Here is a 21578-nt window from a genome sequence, read left to right as displayed (position 1 = left end):
AACTGGAAGTGATGTAATGTTGGTACTTCTGATCTGCATCTGTAAGGTTATGTTGTGCATTTATTTAGCTTTTCATAGATTTGGGAATTGGCATGTTTAAAGATGATTTTAAGTTCTATAAAAGACGACATCCTCCGCCTGATCTGTCAGGAGTTTTAGACTTCAACCAAAACTTCCCTGATAATACAGTAAGTGAAATAGGTTGTCTTCTGAGAGAGGTTATACAAGCACAAGATTCGATTAAAGGAGATTACTTTTTGTTCATTGTAGGTAATTACGAGAAGAACGAATCCAACATGCAACCATACGGTTCGAGACAGTCAACTGGGCCTGAAGCCAATCAACGAATGGAAAATATATGAATTTACCAACAAGCATGGTACAGCTCTTACAGTTTGTTGGGATATTGTCTTGAATGCAGTGATATACCAGAAGGAAACAATTATCACTAAACACCAATTTAAGAAACTAAATTTGTGTAGGAACATTACATTGATATTCAGATACCATTAATATGATGTCCCTTGTCTTAACATTCACCACTTGTGGCATGTCTCACCTTGCTCTGCTCAGTTCTACCCCTCTCCACCTACATAAAATCTAGCCAGCAGACTATATCATCATGCAAAATGGCATCCCACATGGAATCAAGACTTATGACTTATGATAAGTGCATTTTGCTTGGACAATCTGAAGGGAAGAGACCACTTTAAAAACTGAGGCTTAAATGATGGGATCATATTAAAATGGGTTTTAGGGAAATAAAGTGAGAGGCTGTGGGTTGGATTTGTCTGTCTGAGGATAGGGACCATTGGCAGGCTGTTGTGGTAATGAAACTTTAGGTTCCATAAAATTTATGGAAGTCTTGATTTACTGGGGGCTGTACACAGAACATCCTCAGGCTTATTTAATCATGTTGGTCTAATATGTCATACTTTATGAGTAGTTTTACTCAAAAATGGTTGTCATACAAAGATTAATACGGTATAAATTTTAGTTCTCTCTGTTGTTTGAAACTTTATGATTTATATTTAACAAAATAAACAAGAACATATTTCAGACTGGGCTCTGAGAATGGAATAAGTCTTTACAGTTCTGCTGTTAATTTTACAGGTTTGTTGTTTATACCAAACCCTTTCACTGCCTTTGGACAGAGATACTGGGTTTGTCGCTGTCTGAAAGACTTCACTTGTAAGCCACAGAAACTAAACCTTGACAAACATGGAGACCTGGAAGATGAACAGAAGTGGTGGGACACGTGTCTGAAGTAAGTAGCGGAATGACAGCCTGGGTACAGGATCCTTTTGGTGGTTGCCAGATAGTGTGTTCATTTTGTTAAAATAAAACAGAATGTTCATGATATTCACAAAATCCTGCAACTAGGCTGTAGCTTAAGCCAGTTTAATCCATTCCACAGCCTCATAACCCACAATTCTAAGATGAATTTTAATATTATCCTCTCATGTCTTTCCCCAAGAATTTTTAACCAATATTTTGTATACATTTCTCTGATACCATACATAAGTAAGTAACAACAAAACTTTATTTACAGAGTAATATTCTTCATAGTCGCTGCTAGCCAAAGGTTGGGCTGACTTCCCTCAACTTCAATTTTTTGTTGTTGATTGTGGTCTAGGTTCTGACAACACGCCCTCTTGTAGGTGGCCACAAACCTTTTGGAGGAATCTGTTGCCTACAAAAGACCGCAGCATCTAAACTGGAAGCAGTACATTCATCAGAAATGTTGGCAATGACCTACAACCGAAAGACCACAATCAACATTTTCAGTATCATGTGAACTTCAAATCTGAGGTTACTAATCTGTAGGCGAAATCGAGAAAGATACCAACTAAAGTGATTTTGTCAAAGTGTAACCAGCTATTTTTAAATTGGAATCAGCAAATTCTGAGTGGCCAACTCAGATTTGGAAGCACACACTACAAATTCCACACAGAGTTCAGCTAACGTCACAGATCATTTACGTGGTTCGCCTCGTTACAGTGTTAGCCACTTTGATACCTCGGTCACATTTACCCACATAATTTCCTGGTTATTAATATCTGCCCTATTGTACCTCAATACCTGAACTGTAACAGCAGCCATGTTGTTGATCACATAACCTCACTTTAGTCTGAGAATATTTCTAATTTAGTTGCTGTGAATTATTCCAGAGATGCAGAAAAGGGAAAAATACTTCTACAGAAATTACGATGGGCAACTTTGGGATACCATCATAACTGGGATACAAAGGTAAATGATATGCGATATAATATACGACACTGATACATGGAAGATGTTAAAATAGGTTATTAATTATGTGTGTCTGTTAGTTTAACTATGTTGAGCGTGTTGACGGCAGTGAGACATTTATTCAGCCCTGTTCTGTCATCTTATTGGCCCGTGCTGCTGTTTTGTGGTAAATCGTAGCGACCTCGATATATTTTACACTTCTCTGCTTTTTAAGATTATTTATTTTTTAATCTTAAAATGTCGTCTGTTGCTCCTGTTTATTGCCTTTCTGTTAGATAATGCTTATGAGTTCAATTTTTATATGAAATTGTAAAATATTATATAAATGAAAAGGTGTGACCAGTTTTAAATTATATGAATGTATTTTATGCTTGCGTACGCTTGCAGTTTTAAAATAATATGGGAGTTTGTAAGCGTGTGATATTGAAGTTTATTGGATGTGACATTCTACAGATAGCAGAGCAACTTTTAAATGTTTTTCCTTAAACATAACATGTTTTGGACAGTCAAAGTCATAATGAGACAAATGTTTTGTAGAGTACGCATGCTTAATAATAGCAAGTCATTTTTTTTTTAAAGTTTATGCAGATTAATATATTTGGTATAAGCAAATTGTCCTGGTGAATTTAAATGGATAATTTAATTTATTTCGCAGAAGTACAGCGAAGACTCCCGTGACCCTTTCCCTCAAGATTTGGCCACGCTGTGCCAGTACGTCGCTACAGCGGTTGGCTTCGATGATTTCCGCGCTCAAGCTGCAATTGTGAATTACTATCATATGGACTCGACCCTGTCCGGGCACACAGATCATTCCGAGCCCGACAAAGACGCGCCCCTGCTATCTTTCAGGTAAGCCGATACGTCGTGTAGGTATTGAAAAAAATTATATGCATCTACCAAGTGTGGCTGACTGGTTGATCTTGGGCTTGGTGTCTTGTGGTCCCACATTCTGTATCTGAATCACAGATTTTACTCAGTCCCTCCAGGCAAATGTTGCGATATTAATTTAAATTAGGTCTTTGCTATTCTCTCCCTCATCCATTTGTTATTCATTATTTTTCTCTCTATTTAATTTGAGTTACTGAAGATGTCATTAAATAAACTGGCAGTAATCAATTTCTATGGCAGGCGATATTTTGTTTCCATTCATCGGGCACAAAAAACTTCATGAGTATTAATTTTTTTATTAATAGCTGCGACATTTAGAGACTCGGAAATCTTCCGCAAATCTCAGTTCATTGCCAGCAAAGTTTCGGAATAGCAATTTAATTTTTTCCTGTGGAATCACACGGCCACACGTACTGACAATTTACGCTAGTACGAGACAATGTAATCTGGATTGAGGATAAAATTGATATCTACAGTTATCAATTTTAGAATTTAATTCTAAGTACGTGTTTTAGAATTATACTTTATTTTTATAATTCATGTTGTCCTTCGTGTGTACGTTAAAACTGCTGCCAGGTAACAGTTTTGGAAGAGCGCTGTCGAGATAAAGTCAGTGGGTTGCGAACTGTACATCACAGTTTTAGCATATTGTACGTTATTATAAATTCTTCTTTCATGGCCTCCTCAATTCTCCTCTTTCATTCGGTCCTCTGTTAGGTCCGTCTGTCCGAGGTTTTGAAACATCTTCCTTTTTACGCTGCAAGGTTGTTAGCCTTGTGACCAACCCCCAACCTGGAGGACCAGGGTACCTGTCTTAGTCTGACCTCTCCCCCTCGACCAACCCTACCAGTAGCTCTTGGGGTCACTGAGGTCCTCGGCCCCACCACCACGACAAGGCGCAGGTACCATCGAGTGGGACGTTATTATATACTGACAAATAAATTTCCGAAACCAGAGATAATTATTCCAGTAATTCTTTGCTTTCATTTGGTAGTTTTGGTCAGAGTGCTGTTTTCCTAATTGGCGGACCGAGTGCCGACGAGAAGCCTACGGCGATGCTAATACACAGTGGTGATATTGTTATCATGTCTGGAGCGAGCAGACTTTGCTATCACGGAATTCCTCGTATTGTATCGGCGGACACATCCCCATGGAATGATGCAAATTCATCGACAGAGTGCGCGTCAAGGGACTGTGGTGATCATTCCGCTGTGTCTGATTCAGGAGACTGTACTCTAAAAGGAATTGTGAAAGGAGCGAACTCAGCGGACTTTCCGTCCAGTTTGAGTTCTGAAATAATTTATTCTTGTATGGAAAATAATTTTTGGGAACCTTTTGGAAATTATTTAAAGACTTCGAGAATTAATATGAATGTGAGGCAAGTTCTTAAGCTCGGAGTAAGAACTCTTCCGCAGCGGGTGTGAGCGATGAACGTAAATCTTGTATTTCCACGTGTTTTTACTCTAAAATAAATGTTTAAATTAAAATCTGCAATTGCATTTTTTTCTGAAATGTTCCAACAAGCAGACGGGGTCTCGCAAGTCCATTTCATCCATCCAGCCCTCACGAGAACCTGAAACGTAATACAGAATTCTGTTTACGGAATCCTTTGCACTTGTGCCTAGGCGTTAAACTCATTTTGTTGGCAAAATGCACAGGAAATGAACAACAAATAACAAGCAGCAATGAATGGAAGGTCGGGAATCACCAACACGGACCACACAGGAGGTGTCACGTGACTGTGACGCAGGTCGGGATTGTCCTTAACATTTTAAGTAGCCAATCGTTCGGGGCTGGGGGGGAGCATGGAAATTATTGAAAATTGGAATTTATATAAAAAAAATATCCTGTTTGGCCAAGGAACGATGCATTCCCGCATTTGCTGATTTCAAATAACTAAATTTACTGACAACAGAAATTTGAATGAAAATGTATGATTGCAATTCACTGATATGCCAAAATATCTTTCATTTCATCACATTCTTTTCCCCTCTCCTCTGATTACATCGAGACAAACATTTCAGTCTAATCGACATGCAAGGAAAATGTACGCAAAATAAAAAGTAGTTGATGAAATTAAAATCGGCGGGGAGATTTTTGTAACGGAGATAAATACCAAATCTTAAAATTCCTACCACCAACGGGAAAAAAATTTCGTCCTGAGAAAATCGATCGACAGACTCGAAAGACTCAACCAATAGGCGTTTAGCATTCTTAATGAATTAGATTAAAAAGTTTCAAAGCCAATTAGAATGTGCCCTTCAGGAATTATAACCATACACAAAGCAAAAACTATGACCAAAATGGGGGGGGGGGGGTTTTTCAGTCAATGAACTGCAGTCTGGGGCGAATCTGTGCGTTTCGCCCACGTCCAGAAACTCGTAGCAGAAGGAGGGGAGGGGGGTCACATACAAAAAGCGAGATGCAAAGTTCTGCCGCTAGGGAGCAGTGATTGAACGTCCCACCCGCTGCCCCTGCCAACTCTACAGACCCGGAGGAAAAATACAGGCAGTGGCTGCCGAGCGCACAGATTCGCCCCGACTACAATTTCGGGAATGCACCGTTCTTTGTTTCACCCGCTCGCCACGTTGAGGCACAGGACGTGAGCGGGACCTGAAACAAACAAACAAACGAAACGTCTCCTGTAAGAACAGCAACAAACAAATGTTAATTAACAAAGACAAAGGAAAATACTTAACTGTGCAGTTGGTACTCCTGATCTGTCTTCTGATGCATTTGAGTTGTCCACGTTACGTAGTACAACTCAATCAAGTCGTCGGTGTATTACAAAGAAATGAAATCGAATTGGATTGTTAAAGTCGCCAACTAGGTTTAACACAGGACTTAAGTGTATTATTACGCAACGAAGTTTTGATTCTCGCAAAATCCTAACGCCTACGGAAAATCACGAAATTAAAACGCCACGTAAAACGAAGACGTCCCTGAATGCGCGTTGTTGTCACGTGACTATTATTATTATTCGCTCGCGTAACGCGATTCTTCAGTGTAACAACGTTCTAAGTCTTTCTCTATGCTGAATCATGAGTTCACTTTACAGCCTGAAACAAGAGCAGAAAACATTAACGAAATCAAAAAGACACGGTCCTCAGTTGATACCACGACCAGCCTGGGGTCGGACTGACGTGATAAGACCGTGTCGATGCCTGATGACCTGGAAAAAAGCAAATCCCATCCGAAAGCGAATGGGGCCTTAACCTACGGATTAGTAAAATAAAAAATCGTTTCTACGTTACGAAGTACGCGCTGCTCCTCTAGAAGATATCGTTCGATCGGCGTCTGCAGCTGCAGTCTTCGTTGAGAACGCTGACTCCGCTGACACAGAAGAACACAGCACAACACTAAACTTCACTGCACCACAGACACTTAAGACAGCCTTGAATTCACTGGACACAACACTTTTCACAAGGGAGACGAAGGCGAACGGATAAAGGCTTAAAATTCGTAACCACGAACACGAAATCTGGCGATTAGTAGGCTCTGTTATAACTCGTGATGGCAACGATTTTAACAACGCTTCGTTTGACGAAAGATCGATCAATCGACGGAATGCACTGACTACCATAAGAATACGATGAAAAACTCGCGAACCACACACTGCGAACCTACCTACCACTGCTATAACCCTCTAGTTACTTTACCTCGGAATTCGTCGTGTTAGTTAGCAGGCGATTGAAGCCAAACTATTCAGTTGCTTAAACGTTCTACCTTGAAGGTGATAGAGAAGTCAGAAATATTACGATGGGCTGGCCACTCAGACTGAATTTTGAAACGACTCATAATAAATATCAGATAGTACAGGGGAATGAGGCAGCTTTAAAAATAACCCTAATATCGTCACCTTACTGAATCCTAAAATCTGCCCCCATAATACACGCTAGCATCACCTAAATTAACCCCCCAAAATCAGTAATAAAATACCCCTCAAAATAAATATTGTACGGCCCCTTAAAACACGCACTTAGTGCGCCCTATCACCGGCACTCTTGTGCCCCCTAAATTATGCAATGTGGTGCTCACTAAAGTAGGCAGTCTTCTACCCCCTAAATTATGTACTGTGGTGCTCACTAAAGTAGGCCGTCTTCTACCCCCTAAATTATGTACTGTGGTGCTCACTAAAGTAGGCCGTCTTCTACCCCCTAAATTATGCACTGTGGTGCTCACTAAAGTAGGCCGTCTTCTACCCCCTAAATTATGCAATGTGGTGCTCACTAAAGTAGGCCGTCTTCAATCCCCTAAATTACGTACTGTGGTGCTCACTAAAGTAGGCCGTCTTCTACCCCCTAAATTATGTACTGTGGTGCTCACTAAAGTAGGCCGTCTTCTACTTACTTTAAGGCTTAAAGTATGCACTGTGGTGCACACTAACATCGGCAGTCTTCTACCCCCTAAATTATGCAATGTGGTGCTCACTAAAGTAGGCCGTCTTCTACCCCCTAAATTATGTACTGTGGTGCTTACTAAAGTAGGCCGTCTTCTACCCCCTAAATTATGCAATGTGGTGCTCACTAAAGTAGGCCGTCTTCTACCCCCTAAATTATGCAATGTGGTGCTCACTAAACTAGGCAGTCTTCTACCCATTAAAGTATGCACTGTGGTGCACACTAACCTCGGCAGTCTTCTACCCCCTAAATTATGCAATGTGGTGCTCACTAAAGTAGGCCGTCTTCTACCCCCTAAATTATGCAATGTGGTGCTCACTAAACTAGGCCGTCTTCTACCCCCTAAATTATGCAATGTGGTGCTCACTAAAGTAGGCCGTCTTCTACCCCCTAAATTATGCAATGTGGTGCTCACTAAACTAGGCAGTCTTCTACCCATTAAAGTATGCACTGTGGTGCACACTAACCTCGGCAGTCTTCTACCCCCTAAATTATGCAATGTGGTGCTCACTAAAGTAGGCCGTCTTCTACCCCCTAAATTATGCAATGTGGTGCTCACTAAACTAGGCCGTCTTCTACCCCCTAAATTATGCAATGTGGTGCTCACTAAACTAGGCCGTCTTCTACCCCCTAAATTATGCAATGTGGTGCTCACTAAAGTAGGCCGTCTTCTACCCCCTAAATTATGCAATGTGGTGCTCACTAAACTAGGCAGTCTTCTACCCATTAAAGTATGCACTGTGGTGCACACTAACCTCGGCAGTCTTCTACCCCCTAAATTATGCAATGTGGTGCTCACTAAAGTAGGCAGTCTTCTACCCCCTAAATTATGTACTGTGGTGCTCACTAAAGTAGGCAGTCTTCTACCCCGTAAATTACGTACTGTGGTGCTCACTAAAGTAGGCCGTCTTCTACCCCCTAAATTATGCAATGTGGTGCTCACTAAAGTAGGCCGTCTTCTACCCCCTAAATTATGCAATGTGGTGCACACTAACCTCGGCAGTCTTCTACCCCCTAAATTACGCAATGTGGTGCTCACTAAAGTAGGCCGTCTTCTACCCCCTAAATTATGTACTGTGGTGCTCACTAAAGTAGGCAGTCTTCTACCCCGTAAATTACGTACTGTGGTGCTCACTAAAGTAGGCCGTCTTCTACCCCCTAAATTATGCAATGTGGTGCTCACTAAAGTAGGCCGTCTTCTACCCCCTAAATTATGCAATGTGGTGCACACTAACCTCGGCAGTCTTCTACCCCCTAAATTACGCAATGTGGTGCTCACTAAAGTAGGCCGTCTTCTACCCCCTAAATTATGTACTGTGGTGCTCACTAAAGTAGGCCGTCTTCTACCCCCTAAATTATGTACTGTGGTGCTCACTAAAGTAGGCCGTCTTCTACCCCCTAAATTATGCAATGTGGTGCTCACTAAAGTAGACAGTCTTCTACCCCCTAAATTATGCAATGTGGTGCACACTAACCTCGGCAGTCTTCTACCCCCTAAATTATGCAATGTGGTGCTCACTAAAGTAGGCCGTCTTCTACCCCCTAAATTATGTACTGTGGTGCTCACTAAAGTAGGCAGTCTTCTACCCCGTAAATTACGTACTGTGGTGCTCACTAAAGTAGGCCGTCTTCTACCCCCTAAATTATGCAATGTGGTGCTCACTAAAGTAGGCCGTCTTCTACCCCCTAAATTATGCAATGTGGTGCTCACTAAAGTAGGCCGTCTTCTACCCCCTAAATTATGCAATGTGGTGCTCACTAAACTAGGCAGTCTTCTACCCCCTCAATTATGCAATGTGATGCTCACTAAACTAGGCCGTCTTCTACCCCTTAAAGTATGCACTGTGGTGCTCACTAATCTAGGCCGTCTTCTACCCCCTAAATTATGCAATGTGATGCTCACTAAACTAGGCCGTCTTCTACCCCCTAAATTATGCAATGTGGTGCTCACTAAAGTAGGCAGTCTTCTACCCCTTAAATTATGCAATGTGGTGCTCACTAAACTAGGCAATCTTCTACCCCCTAAATTATGCAATGTGGTGCTCACTAAACTATTCCGTCTTCTACCCCCTAAATTATGCACTGTGGTTCACACTAACATATTGTCCCTAGCGAAGGGACACCTTCTGTGGGACTTGAGAGTTTCCCTGGTCGACGTTGCGGAAGATGACTTTGAGAAACGTCGGGTAACAGAAATCTGCGTGTGGATCCTGCAGGGCAAAAACGACGTTTTTCGAAGAATTAGAAGTGTAAGAGAAGGCGGTGAGTGGTGCTTATTGTCAGTTCGTCTGTTCGTCCGTCCGTCCGTCCGTCGGTGGGAGACGTCGACATTTGCGCCTCTCTTCATGCTTTTGTTATTTATTTAAATTTCGCTCTGATTTAAACGAGAGAAATTCTTCGTTTGCCTTCGATTAGGCCGGACGGTGTCGTAATTAAATTCTTCTCAACTCCCGAATGTCTTTTCACGGGTCGTTGAACGCCGAGTGACAGATATTTACGAATTCTAAATTCTGATTTGGAGTCCGCATGGAAAATTCAAATAAATGTAACCACTTCTTGTGGTTTTCATTTGCAGAATGATTTAAGAATAATTTCGAGATTTAAGCGAACAGAATTTGATTTTGGACACACATGAGCGTACAAGCCGAGTTCTGATACTAATTGCCGGCCATGCGTAAGAAGAAGAAGAATAATAAGAACAACAACAACCACTACTACTACTACTACTACTACTACTACTAATATTACAAAAACAACAATAAAGAGAGAATTAAGTGTGCATTCTCTTAGTAGGTTAGTAATGTAGAAAGAGTGGGGACTTGAACAGAACATGTGTGGTATTCGTCAGGAAATTGCTTTTATGTTAATCTTTGACGTGACGTCACTTTCAGCGCTGCCAAAATGCGGACTCAATCTGTCGGCGTAATGAAGCCTCGTCATTACGTTCGCAGGTAAACAAAACTGCGTATTCCTGATGTCCTGCTCGATAAGTTATCGATCTCGCAAGTCGCATTACAATCGATAGTTCCTGGCGACTTCACCCGATGCGATCCTCGATGATAAAACTTTCGCAATTGCGTTCACGAAATACACGCGCCTTAAATATCGATTAGTTACGCCAACATTCGAAGGCGAGAGCTAAGCTGACTCGCGCTAAACGATGCTTAATGCAGGCGTTCTTTGCTTCGCTCGTCCTGTCCGTCTGTCTGTCGGTCGGTGGTAAAGTGTCAAATTCTTTACGAAGAATCTCTTCTGCTGGGAAGATGAGAGGAAAAGAAGGCTCTTACTTCAGATGAAATGCTGACGTAGTCTCGGAAAGAAGTGACGATCACTTAGAAGTGACAGAACACTGCAAGTATCCTAACATCGGCAATCTCGTCCCCCTCCGATCATCACTAAAGGGCTCGTCGTATCATCATCAAACTATTGATAAACCCACCATCACCACAGTGATCCGCCTATCATCATCTAATTGGTGATCCCCCTATCACCAGCACATCAGTGCTCCTATCATCACTATAGGGCTCGTCGTATCATCATCAAACTATTGATAAACCCACCATCACCACAGTGATCCGCCTATCATCATCAAATTGGTGATCCTCCTATCACCAGCACATCAGTGCTCCTATCATCACTATAGGGCTCGTCGTATCATCATCAAACTATTGATAAACCCACCATCACCACAGTGAACCTCCTATCACCATCTAATTGGTGATCCTCCTATCACCACCACATCAGTGCTCCTATCATCAATATAGGGCTCGTCGTATCATCATTGAACTATTAATAAACCCACCATCACCACAGTGATCCGCCTATCATCATCTAATTAGTGATCCTCCTATCACCACCACATCAGTGCTCCTATCATCAATATAGGGCTCGTCGTATCATCATTGAACTATTAATAAACCCACCATCACCACAGTGATCCGCCTATCATTATCTAATTAGTGATCCTCCTATCACCACCACATCAGTGCTCCTATCATCAATATAGGGCTCGTCGTATCATCATCAAACTATTGATAAACCCACCATCACCACAGTGATCCGCCTATCATCATCAAATTGGTGATCCTCCTATCACCAGCACATCAGTGCTCCTATCATCACTATAGGGCTCGTCGTATCATCATCGAACTATTAATAAACCCACCATCACCACAGTGATCCGCCTATCATCATCTAATTAGTGATCCTCCTATCACCACCACATCAGTGCTCCTATCATCAATATAGGGCTCGTCGTATCATCAACAAACTATTGATAAACCCACCATCACCACAGTGATCCGCCTATCATCATCTAATTGGTGATCCTCCTATCACCACCACATCAGTGCTCCTATCATCAATATAGGGCTCGTCGTATCATCATCAAACTATTGATAAACCCACCATCACCACAGTGATCCGCCTATCATCATCTAATTGGTGATCCTCCTATCACCAGCACATCAGTGCTCCTATCATCACTATAGGGCTCGTCGTATCATCATCAAACTATTGATAAACCCACCATCACCACAGTGATCCGCCTATCATCATCTAATTAGTGATCCTCCTATCACCACCACATCAGTGCTCCTATCATCAATATAGGGCTCGTCGTATCATCAACAAACTATTGATAAACCCACCATCACCACAGTGATCCGCCTATCATCATCTAATTGGTGATCCTCCTATCACCAGCACATCAGTGCTCCTATCATCAATATAGGGCTCGTCGTATCATCATCGAACTATTAATAAACCCACCATCACCACAGTGATCCGCCTATCATCATCTAATTAGTGATCCTCCTATCACCACCACATCAGTGCTCCTATCATCAATATAGGGCTCGTCGTATCATCATCAAACTATTGATAAACCCACAATCACCACAGTGATCCGCCTATCATCATCTAATTGGTGATCCTCCTATCACCAGCACATCAGTGCTCCTATCATCACTATAGGGCTCGTCGTATCATCATCGAACTATTAATAAACCCACCATCACCACAGTGATCCGCCTATCATCATCTAATTGGTGATCCTCCTATCACCAGCACATCGGTGCTCCTATCATCACTAAAGGGCTCGTCGTATCATCATGAAGCTATTGATAAACCCACCATCACCACAGTGATCCGCCTATCATCATCTAATTAATGCTAAAATAAATCTAATGCTAATCCTAACCCAACCTAATATTATCCTCCGTATGCATTCTAATTCACTACCACGGCTGTTGTCCTAGTCTACACTAAGCGAATGTCCTGAATTCGTTGCCCCCTCATTCCTAAATCTTTGCATAAGCGACGTCATTTATAGCAAAGTCATTCTACATTTTGCTGCTGTTAGCTGAAGCTAGTTTTATGAGATTACGAAGATCTGAAAATAAAGACAGTTTTAAGCACACAACTCTTCAAAATATGGCGAGACACTAGACACAACACTGAGGGAGATTATCGTTTTGGAGGTGGTTCAAACGTGGGCAGAAAGCGATAAGCGTCTCGAACTAAAAGGAGACTACGCTCTGGTAGGAGGTGACGTCACGGAAGGCTAATAAAAGAGATTGGATTGGAGGTCGTGCTGCTCTGTGTTATAACTTAAGCAGCTTATGCGGTGCAACTGAGGAAACCCATGACGACTGCGCACTGACTAGAGCTTGGCGATCTGAAAGTGATTTCTCGCATTTTGTATTTGGCAAGCGAGAAGCCATGACGTACTAAGTGAAGGGTTCACTAACTATTATTCTGTTTTATAACAGCCAGTTCATTTTGAAAACGCAATTACTTCGAAATTTACAACATATGGGGGGGGGGGGGGGTTACCTACATTATTTTCTTCTAGAATTAAATACATTTTAGTTCATGAATGAGGGCGCAGAAGGGGATCTGCAGTGGCCAGTCGTGGCTAGAGGGACTGAATAAGACCACGAAACATCTGTAAATGCAGAAGGCATCAAGCCGCGATTCCTCCTTCAGACTGCAAACAGAATTTGTACAGAGCGGTATTCGAACCACGTTCTGAGGAAAGGCGATTCATAAATGATGGAAAAAGTTCCCTCTGGGGAATCAGATTTAAATATGGGCCCAAATGTTCAACGAATTTACGTAATAATTGTTTAAACATATCCACATATTTAACTCAAATTGTTTTCGTTAAAAACATAATCTAAGTGACACTTAGGCAGTGGGAACGTTCGTCGTTGTTATGAAGTACCTGGAATGCAAATGGGACGATGATTATACATAACACAACTTTATTATAATGAAATAAAATCATTACTAATTTTTATGCAGTGCGTGGCATCTAAACTTTTAACCTCTAACTTTTGATAACATTCCGAAAAGTAATTACTACAAAATTTAAAAAGTTCGTCTTCGATTTTAATGATGGCGGCTAAACTTTACTTTTCTAAACACCGAAATGACTATAATTTCTCAATTAATTATCGTATCAGTTTTCACGGCTCCTACATTCGAATTATTCTTGCCATCGTAATTTTTACTTTAGTGCAAATTTCGGCAAATGCCTCCGAAAATCTATTAAAGTTTTTCGTTGAAGTGTACCTTAAATGTTTACGTCTCTCAGCTCGAGAGAAATTTCGTCCTCGCTCCTCGACACCTCAGAACTCGTATTTTCTGTCGGAATGCGTGACCTCGGTCACATTTATGTGACCCCTGACATGGCAACCTACGATTCAATCGGAAATACATTTTTAATCTCTTAAGACATTTGTGAATATACGAATAAGAGTGAACACCTTCGCGCTGTTGCAACGTTCGTGTGATGCAAACTTTCTGGGAACTACTTTTTGTCATCGTACAGCAAACTGCTGTCAATTTCATAATGCACTTTTCCGAATTAACTAAATTTAGATGCATTACAATTAAATCACTAATAAACACTTGCAAGTCGTCCAAATTTTGCAGCTCGATGCATTTCCAAAACGCAAGGCGTTTCCAAAAAAATACCGCCAAAATGTGCAGACGGGCGCCATAATGCCTACGAACTTCACAATTAGCTCTCCACGTTCCGACGCTATAAATTCCGAACTGGAAATATATAATTCGGCCGAAACGATTATTTTAACTTTTTAATCAATTCTGAATATTAATTATTATATTATTATTATTAATAAGATACGTCTGCAGTACCGACTGCTTGGGAGCTACGTTCGACGTTGCGGAGGAAACTACCGGCGAGTTATTTTTGCACTTAATTAACGCGAATTTCAACGCAACGACCGATAAATACTTGCAACTGCACTAATTAATGATGACTGATGAGATTGCACTACAATACCTAAGTATTTCCCCAGGCACTCTTTGCAGACGCAGGAGCGAGGCACACGCACACCCAGTCTCGATCGCAGGCGAAGGCTCACTGAACTTGCACGGCGGGAAAATGAACTAACCACGGGGTCTACACGCACGGCGGCCCGGCCAGAGTGGCGGATCGTACGGTTTGCAGAACGCGTCTCCGACTCGCTTTCAAAGGGGGTGTCCGCCACTCGCTAGCTGCTAGTTAGTGAGTGACGTCACGAGGCTTCTTGCAAATGGCGATTCCCAGGGCAGCTCGTCGTTTGCATTCGTCGCTTCTTGTATCACTCCGCGTTTAACCCTGGGAATTGTGACGTAACGAGAGACCAATATGTCGGACTTTCTGCCACTAATAACCTAATTAATTACAAACCACCTCGTAAAATGAAGGAGTTCGAATGGGCGTGTCTTTACTATTATCATCCATGCACCATTTTTTTAGCTTAGAAACAAACGAGCATTAAACGTAAACAAAACCCGGTCATCGTCTTTCGGTCTGTTTACAAATATCTTCGAATGTTACGTGAATTGGTTTCGGTGACGCCATCTTGCCCTTGGTTGGACCCCCAGAACGGACTGACCGTGAACATTCGAGTTCCTCTAAATAAACCGAAGGTCACTCATCTGCAGATGTTTCTGTGAATGTGAATAATTCTTTCTCCGAAACTCGTCCTAGAGACGTGGGGTTCAGAGCCGGGTTAATCAAACGTGCGTCTTATTAATTAACTTTCAGTTCGTGTGGGAGGATTAGGTTTGTTCTGTTTGACTTTGTACGGGCTTCGAACTGCATGGCACAGAACGGAATCTTCAGCGGGGAGATGAGTAACATCTATTCGGTCAGAAAATCCCCTGTTATTACGAAACGAGAATGTTCATCACACGGTTTACAAAAGCTCGTGTCTTGACGAATTAAGGCGAGTCCACAAAAATCATAACGCGTGTATTTTTACACGTGCGTAAACTGAGCATCGGAGTGCAATGAACCAGCTCTCAAAAGACGTTAACACGCGTTTCGCTATACGCCCTAGTGACCTTCAACCAATTTCCTCAGTGACGAGCTGACGGCTCGAATGAGATCGCGTTCTTCGTTGCTGTCAGAAAGACTGTTTTGTTTTTATTTCGAATCCGACGCAGCTACGAAGGTCTACGCACGTGTGTGACAAAGACAGGTGGACTTTTGGGCTAGGAATACGGGGGGTGAGTCATAATAAAGCCTTCGGTGCTGAGGAGGTCAGGTTACAATCTGATAAAGACTCTGTCAATTGAGGTAACTCTCGGCTTACGAACGTGTTCGTTACATTCCTGAATTTTTACGATACGTATCGTATTTGTTAGCCGCCATTTTAAAGCATTAAGACCATGTACTAGACATCGAATGGTCTATAGAATATGTTTCATTATAACATATGTTATGGTTTATGGTATAGTTCGCTACGAGGCGTGGCACGTAAACCAACGTCATTTTATTGACTAGATTACTTTTATTAACCAAGAAGAATTCAGTACAATTATCATATAATATTTTTCTGATAATTATTATAATAAATACATTTTTAAAAAGTTTATTTATTTAAATTTTAAAATTATGTTCATTATTTCAGATTCTCTGCTCGACGAGATGACTCCCGATGTTGGGATTGTAGCCTTTTCGGAAATATACCGACGTTTCAGAGGTGTACATGCCGCCAATAACCGCCCTAATGATGGTGGTAATAAATACTTCCGAAACGTCAGTCGGTTTAAGAGTTATTATTAAATATATCGTTCGCCGGCTCACAGCGCATGGCGTCATCCTGTTTCACCGGAGCTCGGAAGGGTCCGGGCGGTGGGGAGAGATCCTGCGTTGCTGATTGGCTGTTCAGTTGAATGGAAATAACATCCAAGCTACAGTCGGAGCTGCTGGTGTGGGGGTAAAGGGGAAATGTTCAGTGGCGTGTGTTGAGTACATCAATGATTTCAACATTTTTATTTACGTGTTCTAACTTTCTACGAGAATTAATGGAGAGACAAACAGAGCGACCCCCACTAAAGATTTCACGAACTAAATCCCTTACCGATTCACGCTATTAACTGTTGTTTATTAATTTATGTTGTGTTTTGAGTTTGCGGCGATGTCATTACACTAGATATTATGTTCGTTTACTTAAAAGAATATTGACTTTTGCCTATTTACCTCTCTCTCCCTCTATTTCTACCTTTGCCTTATATGCCTTTTCTATCTCTCTCCACCACTTCAACTAACGTCCTCCGTTACTGTTAACTAACCACAAATAAATCACAGGTACGCCAATGAGATATTTCAGGTGGTGATTCCTTCAAGTGTTTCGCTGTCAAATGCGCTGGTGAGCAAAGGACTAGGAACCAACGTGATAGGAGCGCGTTAAAGTAAGGATCCATAGTCTCATATCTAGCCTTAAATGGAAGGATAATATTAAAATGGAAGTTGAGAAAAAGTACGATTGGATTTGACATTCCCCGTCATTCAAATTAAGTTTTTGGGGTTTTGTGAGTGCGTTGATGAACTTTTGCGAATCGTGAAGGTCAACATTTTGACAGCTCACGAAGAGAGTTTGTTTGTTTGTGTAATTGTCCTGTCTTGTGTTTGGGTGCTCTAGGGTTTAAATCCTGTTGGTGGTTTTACTCAGTCCCTCCAGGCTAATGCCCAGAGAAAGTTTAAATTAGGCGACGTCTGCTTCATAATTTACACTTTTTTGTTCATTGTCATTCTCTCATTCGAATTTGTATAGACTGAGTTACTACTGAGTTTATACACACTTTTTCCCCGGAGGAACGCAATTTCCACCACTTCTTCTTTCCTCTGCGTTTCGCCGCCGCCGCTGAAGTCAGAAGGGCCGTCCGATCCTCCAATTGAAGAATAGTGGAATTTTCTCTTTGTCTGGACTTTGAAAGTTGTAACATCGCCTGACAGAGCTCTTTTTAAAGACCACTGTACTCTCTTTCAATGAGACCAAGTTCAGAAACGATCTGCTCTTCCAAACCAACTAAACATTCTTTGTCTTCCTTCTTCAGGGCGAGTGACTTGCTGCCATTGCTTTGTTCATTTTGATTTTCATCGCCATTTGTTGTCTGAGGCTTCACAACACAAAGTTCTGTAATCTGGTCAGCGACTGTTTCCTCCAGCTGCTGATTGGAAGCTTCGTAAATATTTTCTTCGTCTGTGAATTGCAAGTCCTTCTTCAGGGTGACGTTCTTACGACCAATGTCCAACACTTTACGCCACAACCGCTCCTTCTTGCTTGCAAATTTCTGTAAACGTTCCTTAACCATGGCGGCGCTTTCAGCAATGAGGGCTCCCTCCTGATTACGCAATTTCGTTTCTAACCTGTCCTTTTCCGCCACCAGGGCCTCAAATGTCGCTTGCATCAATTTGAAGGCGTCTTCATAAATTCTCATCTCTCCTTTCACCTGCGAAATATCGCTATTTGCCTGAACGAAGGAACGTTCGATCGCCAATATTTCGGCTAGGAGACGATCAGCTAAGACCGTGGTCTGCTTTCCGAAATACTCCATCATTTCTGACGTTTCGGTAGTGCGTGCGTCGTGGAGATCCTGAACTTCAGCTAAGAAAGAATTATTTTCAGCGAACAGTGCAGAAGGATCCTCTTCTAAATAAAGATTCCTCCGCTCTAGTGTTCCTTGTTTGGCCTGCAGTTTTATTTCCAGCTCTTTCACTGTTCTCTTCAGAGCATCGCGTTCCCATCTGACGGCGACACAGTCTTCTTCCAAGGCTGGACACCTCCTCAAGTTGGCTGCCCGATAAACGTCATCCACGCTCCGAATTTGTTCATTGATGTCTACACTCTCAAAATTTTGCGGAGCGGAGCTACAGCCCGCAGAACCATCCAGTGGCTTCGACCTGTGTTAAAAGGAATTAAAAATCACTACTCTGCGTCGTTATGACAGAAACAATGACCTTTGAATATCACAGGAAATGCAAAACAAATTTAACACAAATTTCTACATGTTCTTACGTTTACATTTCTAAATATTTAGGTCTTCGGTGGACAGGCGGATTCCTGATTTCATCATAATTCAATTTTATGCATTAGTGCGCGTGTGATGCTGCAAATTGATTAACTTCACAAGAAGAAAATTATAGATCACAATCACATTATTCATCCACGTACAATCACTGATATAAATCCGTGATCAATATTGAAAGTTTCAAAACAATTAATAAAAGTTGTCAGTGGAACGACGGTTCCGGAGAATTTGACGTAAATACGTCTATACGGAAAGGAAGTTTATATATTGGCTTTATTCTAAATATTTCCTTTATATATGCTTTACAATTGAGTAAAGTTTGATTAAGACATTGCTTATTTAACTTGAATTAGTTACGCTTAAGATGGGTCTATGGTAGCTGAATGTAATGTAAAGTAATGTAATGTAATGTAAGATAAGGTAACTATGTAGGTAACCATTGTTGTTTATTTGTTGATAAACAGATGACGTTTCCAAGGTAACATAACAATGAAGTTACACTTTTTCGTAACATTTTTGCCGAATGACACTGACCCTAAAATATAGACGTATTTACGTCAAAAAATCTTTCCCAGATTTCTCTTCAATAAGAGGCGACAGGCGACAGTCCCTCGCTAGACAAGTCGATCGATGAATTTTTCTAGGGCTCTAATGTAATTCTGAGACTTAATTGTTGTGCGAAACGCTGAGGTGGGTAATTAACACATTTTCCTTGCGACCACGTGTTGTGCTCAACAGTGAAGCCATCGACATTTGCTATATGCTCCAATAGCCTCAACAGTTGATGCAACTCGTGTGTCTCTTACCGAAGCCCAGATCACTTACCTATAAGTGGATGCTGTCTGGTCCTCTGATCTGGACGACTTCTAAAAAAAAGAGGCGTCCGATTAAACAATGAAAATTCGAGTACGGACAACGAACTGGTTCATTCAATTCCGTTGTTTAGGCGTGGCTTGCGCGGGCCCAAATATTCGCGCGGTTTCGATTTTATAAGAAAAAGTAATTTTCGTGAGTCCGCGGTGGCTTCGAGGCCTAAACTAAGACGAACTAACGAATGGAATAAAACAAGATTGGCAGAACATGTAGCATGCTCACGGAGATGACAGATAACCCACACAAGAGTCTGAAGGAAAGAGACGAATTGGTGGACCTACACATCGATGGAAGGATAATATTAAAATGGATGTCAGTTTTCTCTTCGTATTACGTTAGGCGAGCGTAAGCTTCATTTTATTTTCTGACAAACTGCGTTGAGAATTTCAGGGGCACACACACGAGTCATAAAGTGAAGGCGGTAGGTACTGACCTTTTTCCCCAGGCGGTAAATGTCCTTCCATCTTCTTCCTGCTTTTGTGGGTTTGCTGCTTCTAATTTGTTTTCCCATCGCTTTCCACAGTTTCCTTACAGATTTGCCGATCTTGTCCATGGCAATCGCTGAAACTCTCCGATTCGCTAACCTCACAGAACCGCTCGAAGGCTCGTATCGTAACAGAATAACCACGGAAACCAGTCAACACCTGAACGAAGGCGAATTTGCTTTTCGCATTGTTACGTATTCCAACAATGTAGCCGCAAGGAAGAAAATTATGTCTTGACCAGGATTCGATGGGTGCTCCAGGCTTCAAATCGCAGACCGGAAGTTGTCTATCCTGATTAGCGGAGGAGAAGTTGGTGGTTTTATTCAGTCCGTCCATTCAATGCTTTGCAGTCTTTATTTTCCTCTCCTCCCCCACTTAATATTACCTGCGCCTCGTCGTGGTGGTGGGGCCGAGGACCTCAGTGACCCCAAGAGCTACTGGTAGGGTTGGTCGAGGGGGAGAGGTACCCTGGTCCTCCAGGTTGGGGGTTGGTCGCAAGGCTAACAACCTTGCACTGTAAAAAGGAAGATGTTTCGAGACCTCGATCAAAGCCTCGGACAGACGGACCTAACAGAGGACCGAACGGAAGAGGAGAATTGAGGAGGCCGTGGACCGAATACGAACCGGAGAGCCATAGAAGAAGAAGAAGAAGATAGTTTGAGATACTGAAGAAGCGTCATTAAATAATCTGTAAATAATAATAATAATAATAATTTTCGTATTGTTTCAGTCGTCATTTAATAACCTACGACTCTAACCAGCCTCTAAGAAAAATGGAAGTAGGAATTTTGTGATATTTATCTAAGAGAAAGTTGTATAAGGAACTATTAGAAATTTACCCTTTAAAGCCAAGTGGTAACTATATGTACCACTTCCTGTAACAATCAGTATGTTACAGTTTTACGTATCTGCGTATCGTAGGATTCTCACAATAAACAGAGGTTATTTCCTTATGGTTTATCGCATTTCTACTGCAGATTAATTTTCTGTATGTTTTACGATGAACGGTTCATTAGTGCTATTGAGGCATAAAGAAAACTTCTCATAAAAAAGAACCTACGTTTATAAAAATTATTGTACATAAAACAAGACTGGCTGCCAATTGTGGCACAATTTGTTATATTTCGCTTGGGCATAAAAAATGTTGATGTAGGTGGAATAAAAACAAATAGTTGTTTTACTACAAATGTTACAATTTAATTTACGACATTAAATAATACAAGAAATTAGGTATTAATTTTGTAAGTGATATTTCGATGTTTGTAAAAAATGCTTAAATTTAAAGGACGTACTTAGAGGAATTAATGTATAATTACGTAATTGAATTATATTATAATACACTTTATAA

General features: G+C 41.4%; 2 protein-coding genes across 4 annotated transcripts; one reads left to right on the top strand and one right to left on the bottom strand.

Moving 5' to 3' along the window:
- Nucleotides 1-3: 3 nt before the first annotated feature.
- On the top strand, nt 4-16601 carry AlkB (alpha-ketoglutarate-dependent dioxygenase AlkB). Of its 3 annotated transcripts, none has more exons than XM_087354357.1 (6): nt 4-188; nt 271-379; nt 1114-1267; nt 2172-2250; nt 2906-3099; nt 4133-4632. In XM_087354357.1, the coding sequence occupies exons 1-6, from the start codon at nt 93-95 to the stop codon at nt 4560-4562; spliced, it is 1062 nt and encodes a 353-aa protein (XP_087210483.1). In that variant the 5' UTR covers nt 4-92; the 3' UTR covers nt 4563-4632. The 3 variants fall into 3 exon arrangements, with proteins under 3 accessions (XP_087210483.1, XP_087210486.1, XP_087210491.1); XM_087354360.1 differs by lacking the exon at nt 4133-4632 and adding an exon at nt 16469-16601 and having other exon boundaries at nt 5-188; XM_087354365.1 differs by lacking the exon at nt 4133-4632 and adding an exon at nt 3856-4079 and having other exon boundaries at nt 6-188.
- Nucleotides 16366-20384, bottom strand: LOC110835644 (uncharacterized). The gene is made up of 3 exons (XM_022076078.2): nt 20179-20384; nt 19698-19738; nt 16366-18744 (listed from the first exon to the last, which is right to left on the bottom strand). The coding sequence occupies exons 1-3, from the start codon at nt 20296-20298 to the stop codon at nt 17805-17807; spliced, it is 1101 nt and encodes a 366-aa protein (XP_021931770.2). The 5' UTR covers nt 20299-20384; the 3' UTR covers nt 16366-17804.
- Between the last annotated feature and the right edge of the window lie 1194 nt (nt 20385-21578).

The sequence above is a fragment of the Zootermopsis nevadensis genome, unplaced genomic scaffold, assembly GCF_977971745.1.
Source record: "Zootermopsis nevadensis isolate Lab colony 2312 unplaced genomic scaffold, Znev_1.0 Znev_ptg000002l, whole genome shotgun sequence".
In the NCBI taxonomy this organism is placed as follows: domain Eukaryota; kingdom Metazoa; phylum Arthropoda; class Insecta; order Blattodea; family Termopsidae; genus Zootermopsis; species Zootermopsis nevadensis.
This window is presented reverse-complemented; position numbering and strand designations above follow the sequence as displayed.

Excerpts from the sequence above, each read along its gene's own strand:
- AlkB (XM_087354357.1), top strand. The coding sequence starts at position 93 with ATGTTTAAAGATGATTTTAAGTTCTATAAAAGACGACATCCTCCGCCT. Across the intron at positions 189-270 it reads AAAACTTCCCTGATAATACA|GTAATTACGAGAAGAACGAA; the intron begins GTAAGTGAAATA and ends TGTTCATTGTAG. Across the intron at positions 1,268-2,171 it reads TGGTGGGACACGTGTCTGAA|AGATGCAGAAAAGGGAAAAA; the intron begins GTAAGTAGCGGA and ends GAATTATTCCAG.
- LOC110835644 (XM_022076078.2), bottom strand. The coding sequence starts at position 20,298 with ATGGACAAGATCGGCAAATCTGTAAGGAAACTGTGGAAAGCGATGGGA. Across the intron at positions 19,739-20,178 it reads TTTACCGCCTGGGGAAAAAG|AAGTCGTCCAGATCAGAGGA; the intron begins GTCAGTACCTAC and ends TCTTTTTTTTAG. Across the intron at positions 18,745-19,697 it reads CAGACAGCATCCACTTATAG|GTCGAAGCCACTGGATGGTT; the intron begins GTAAGTGATCTG and ends CTTTTAACACAG.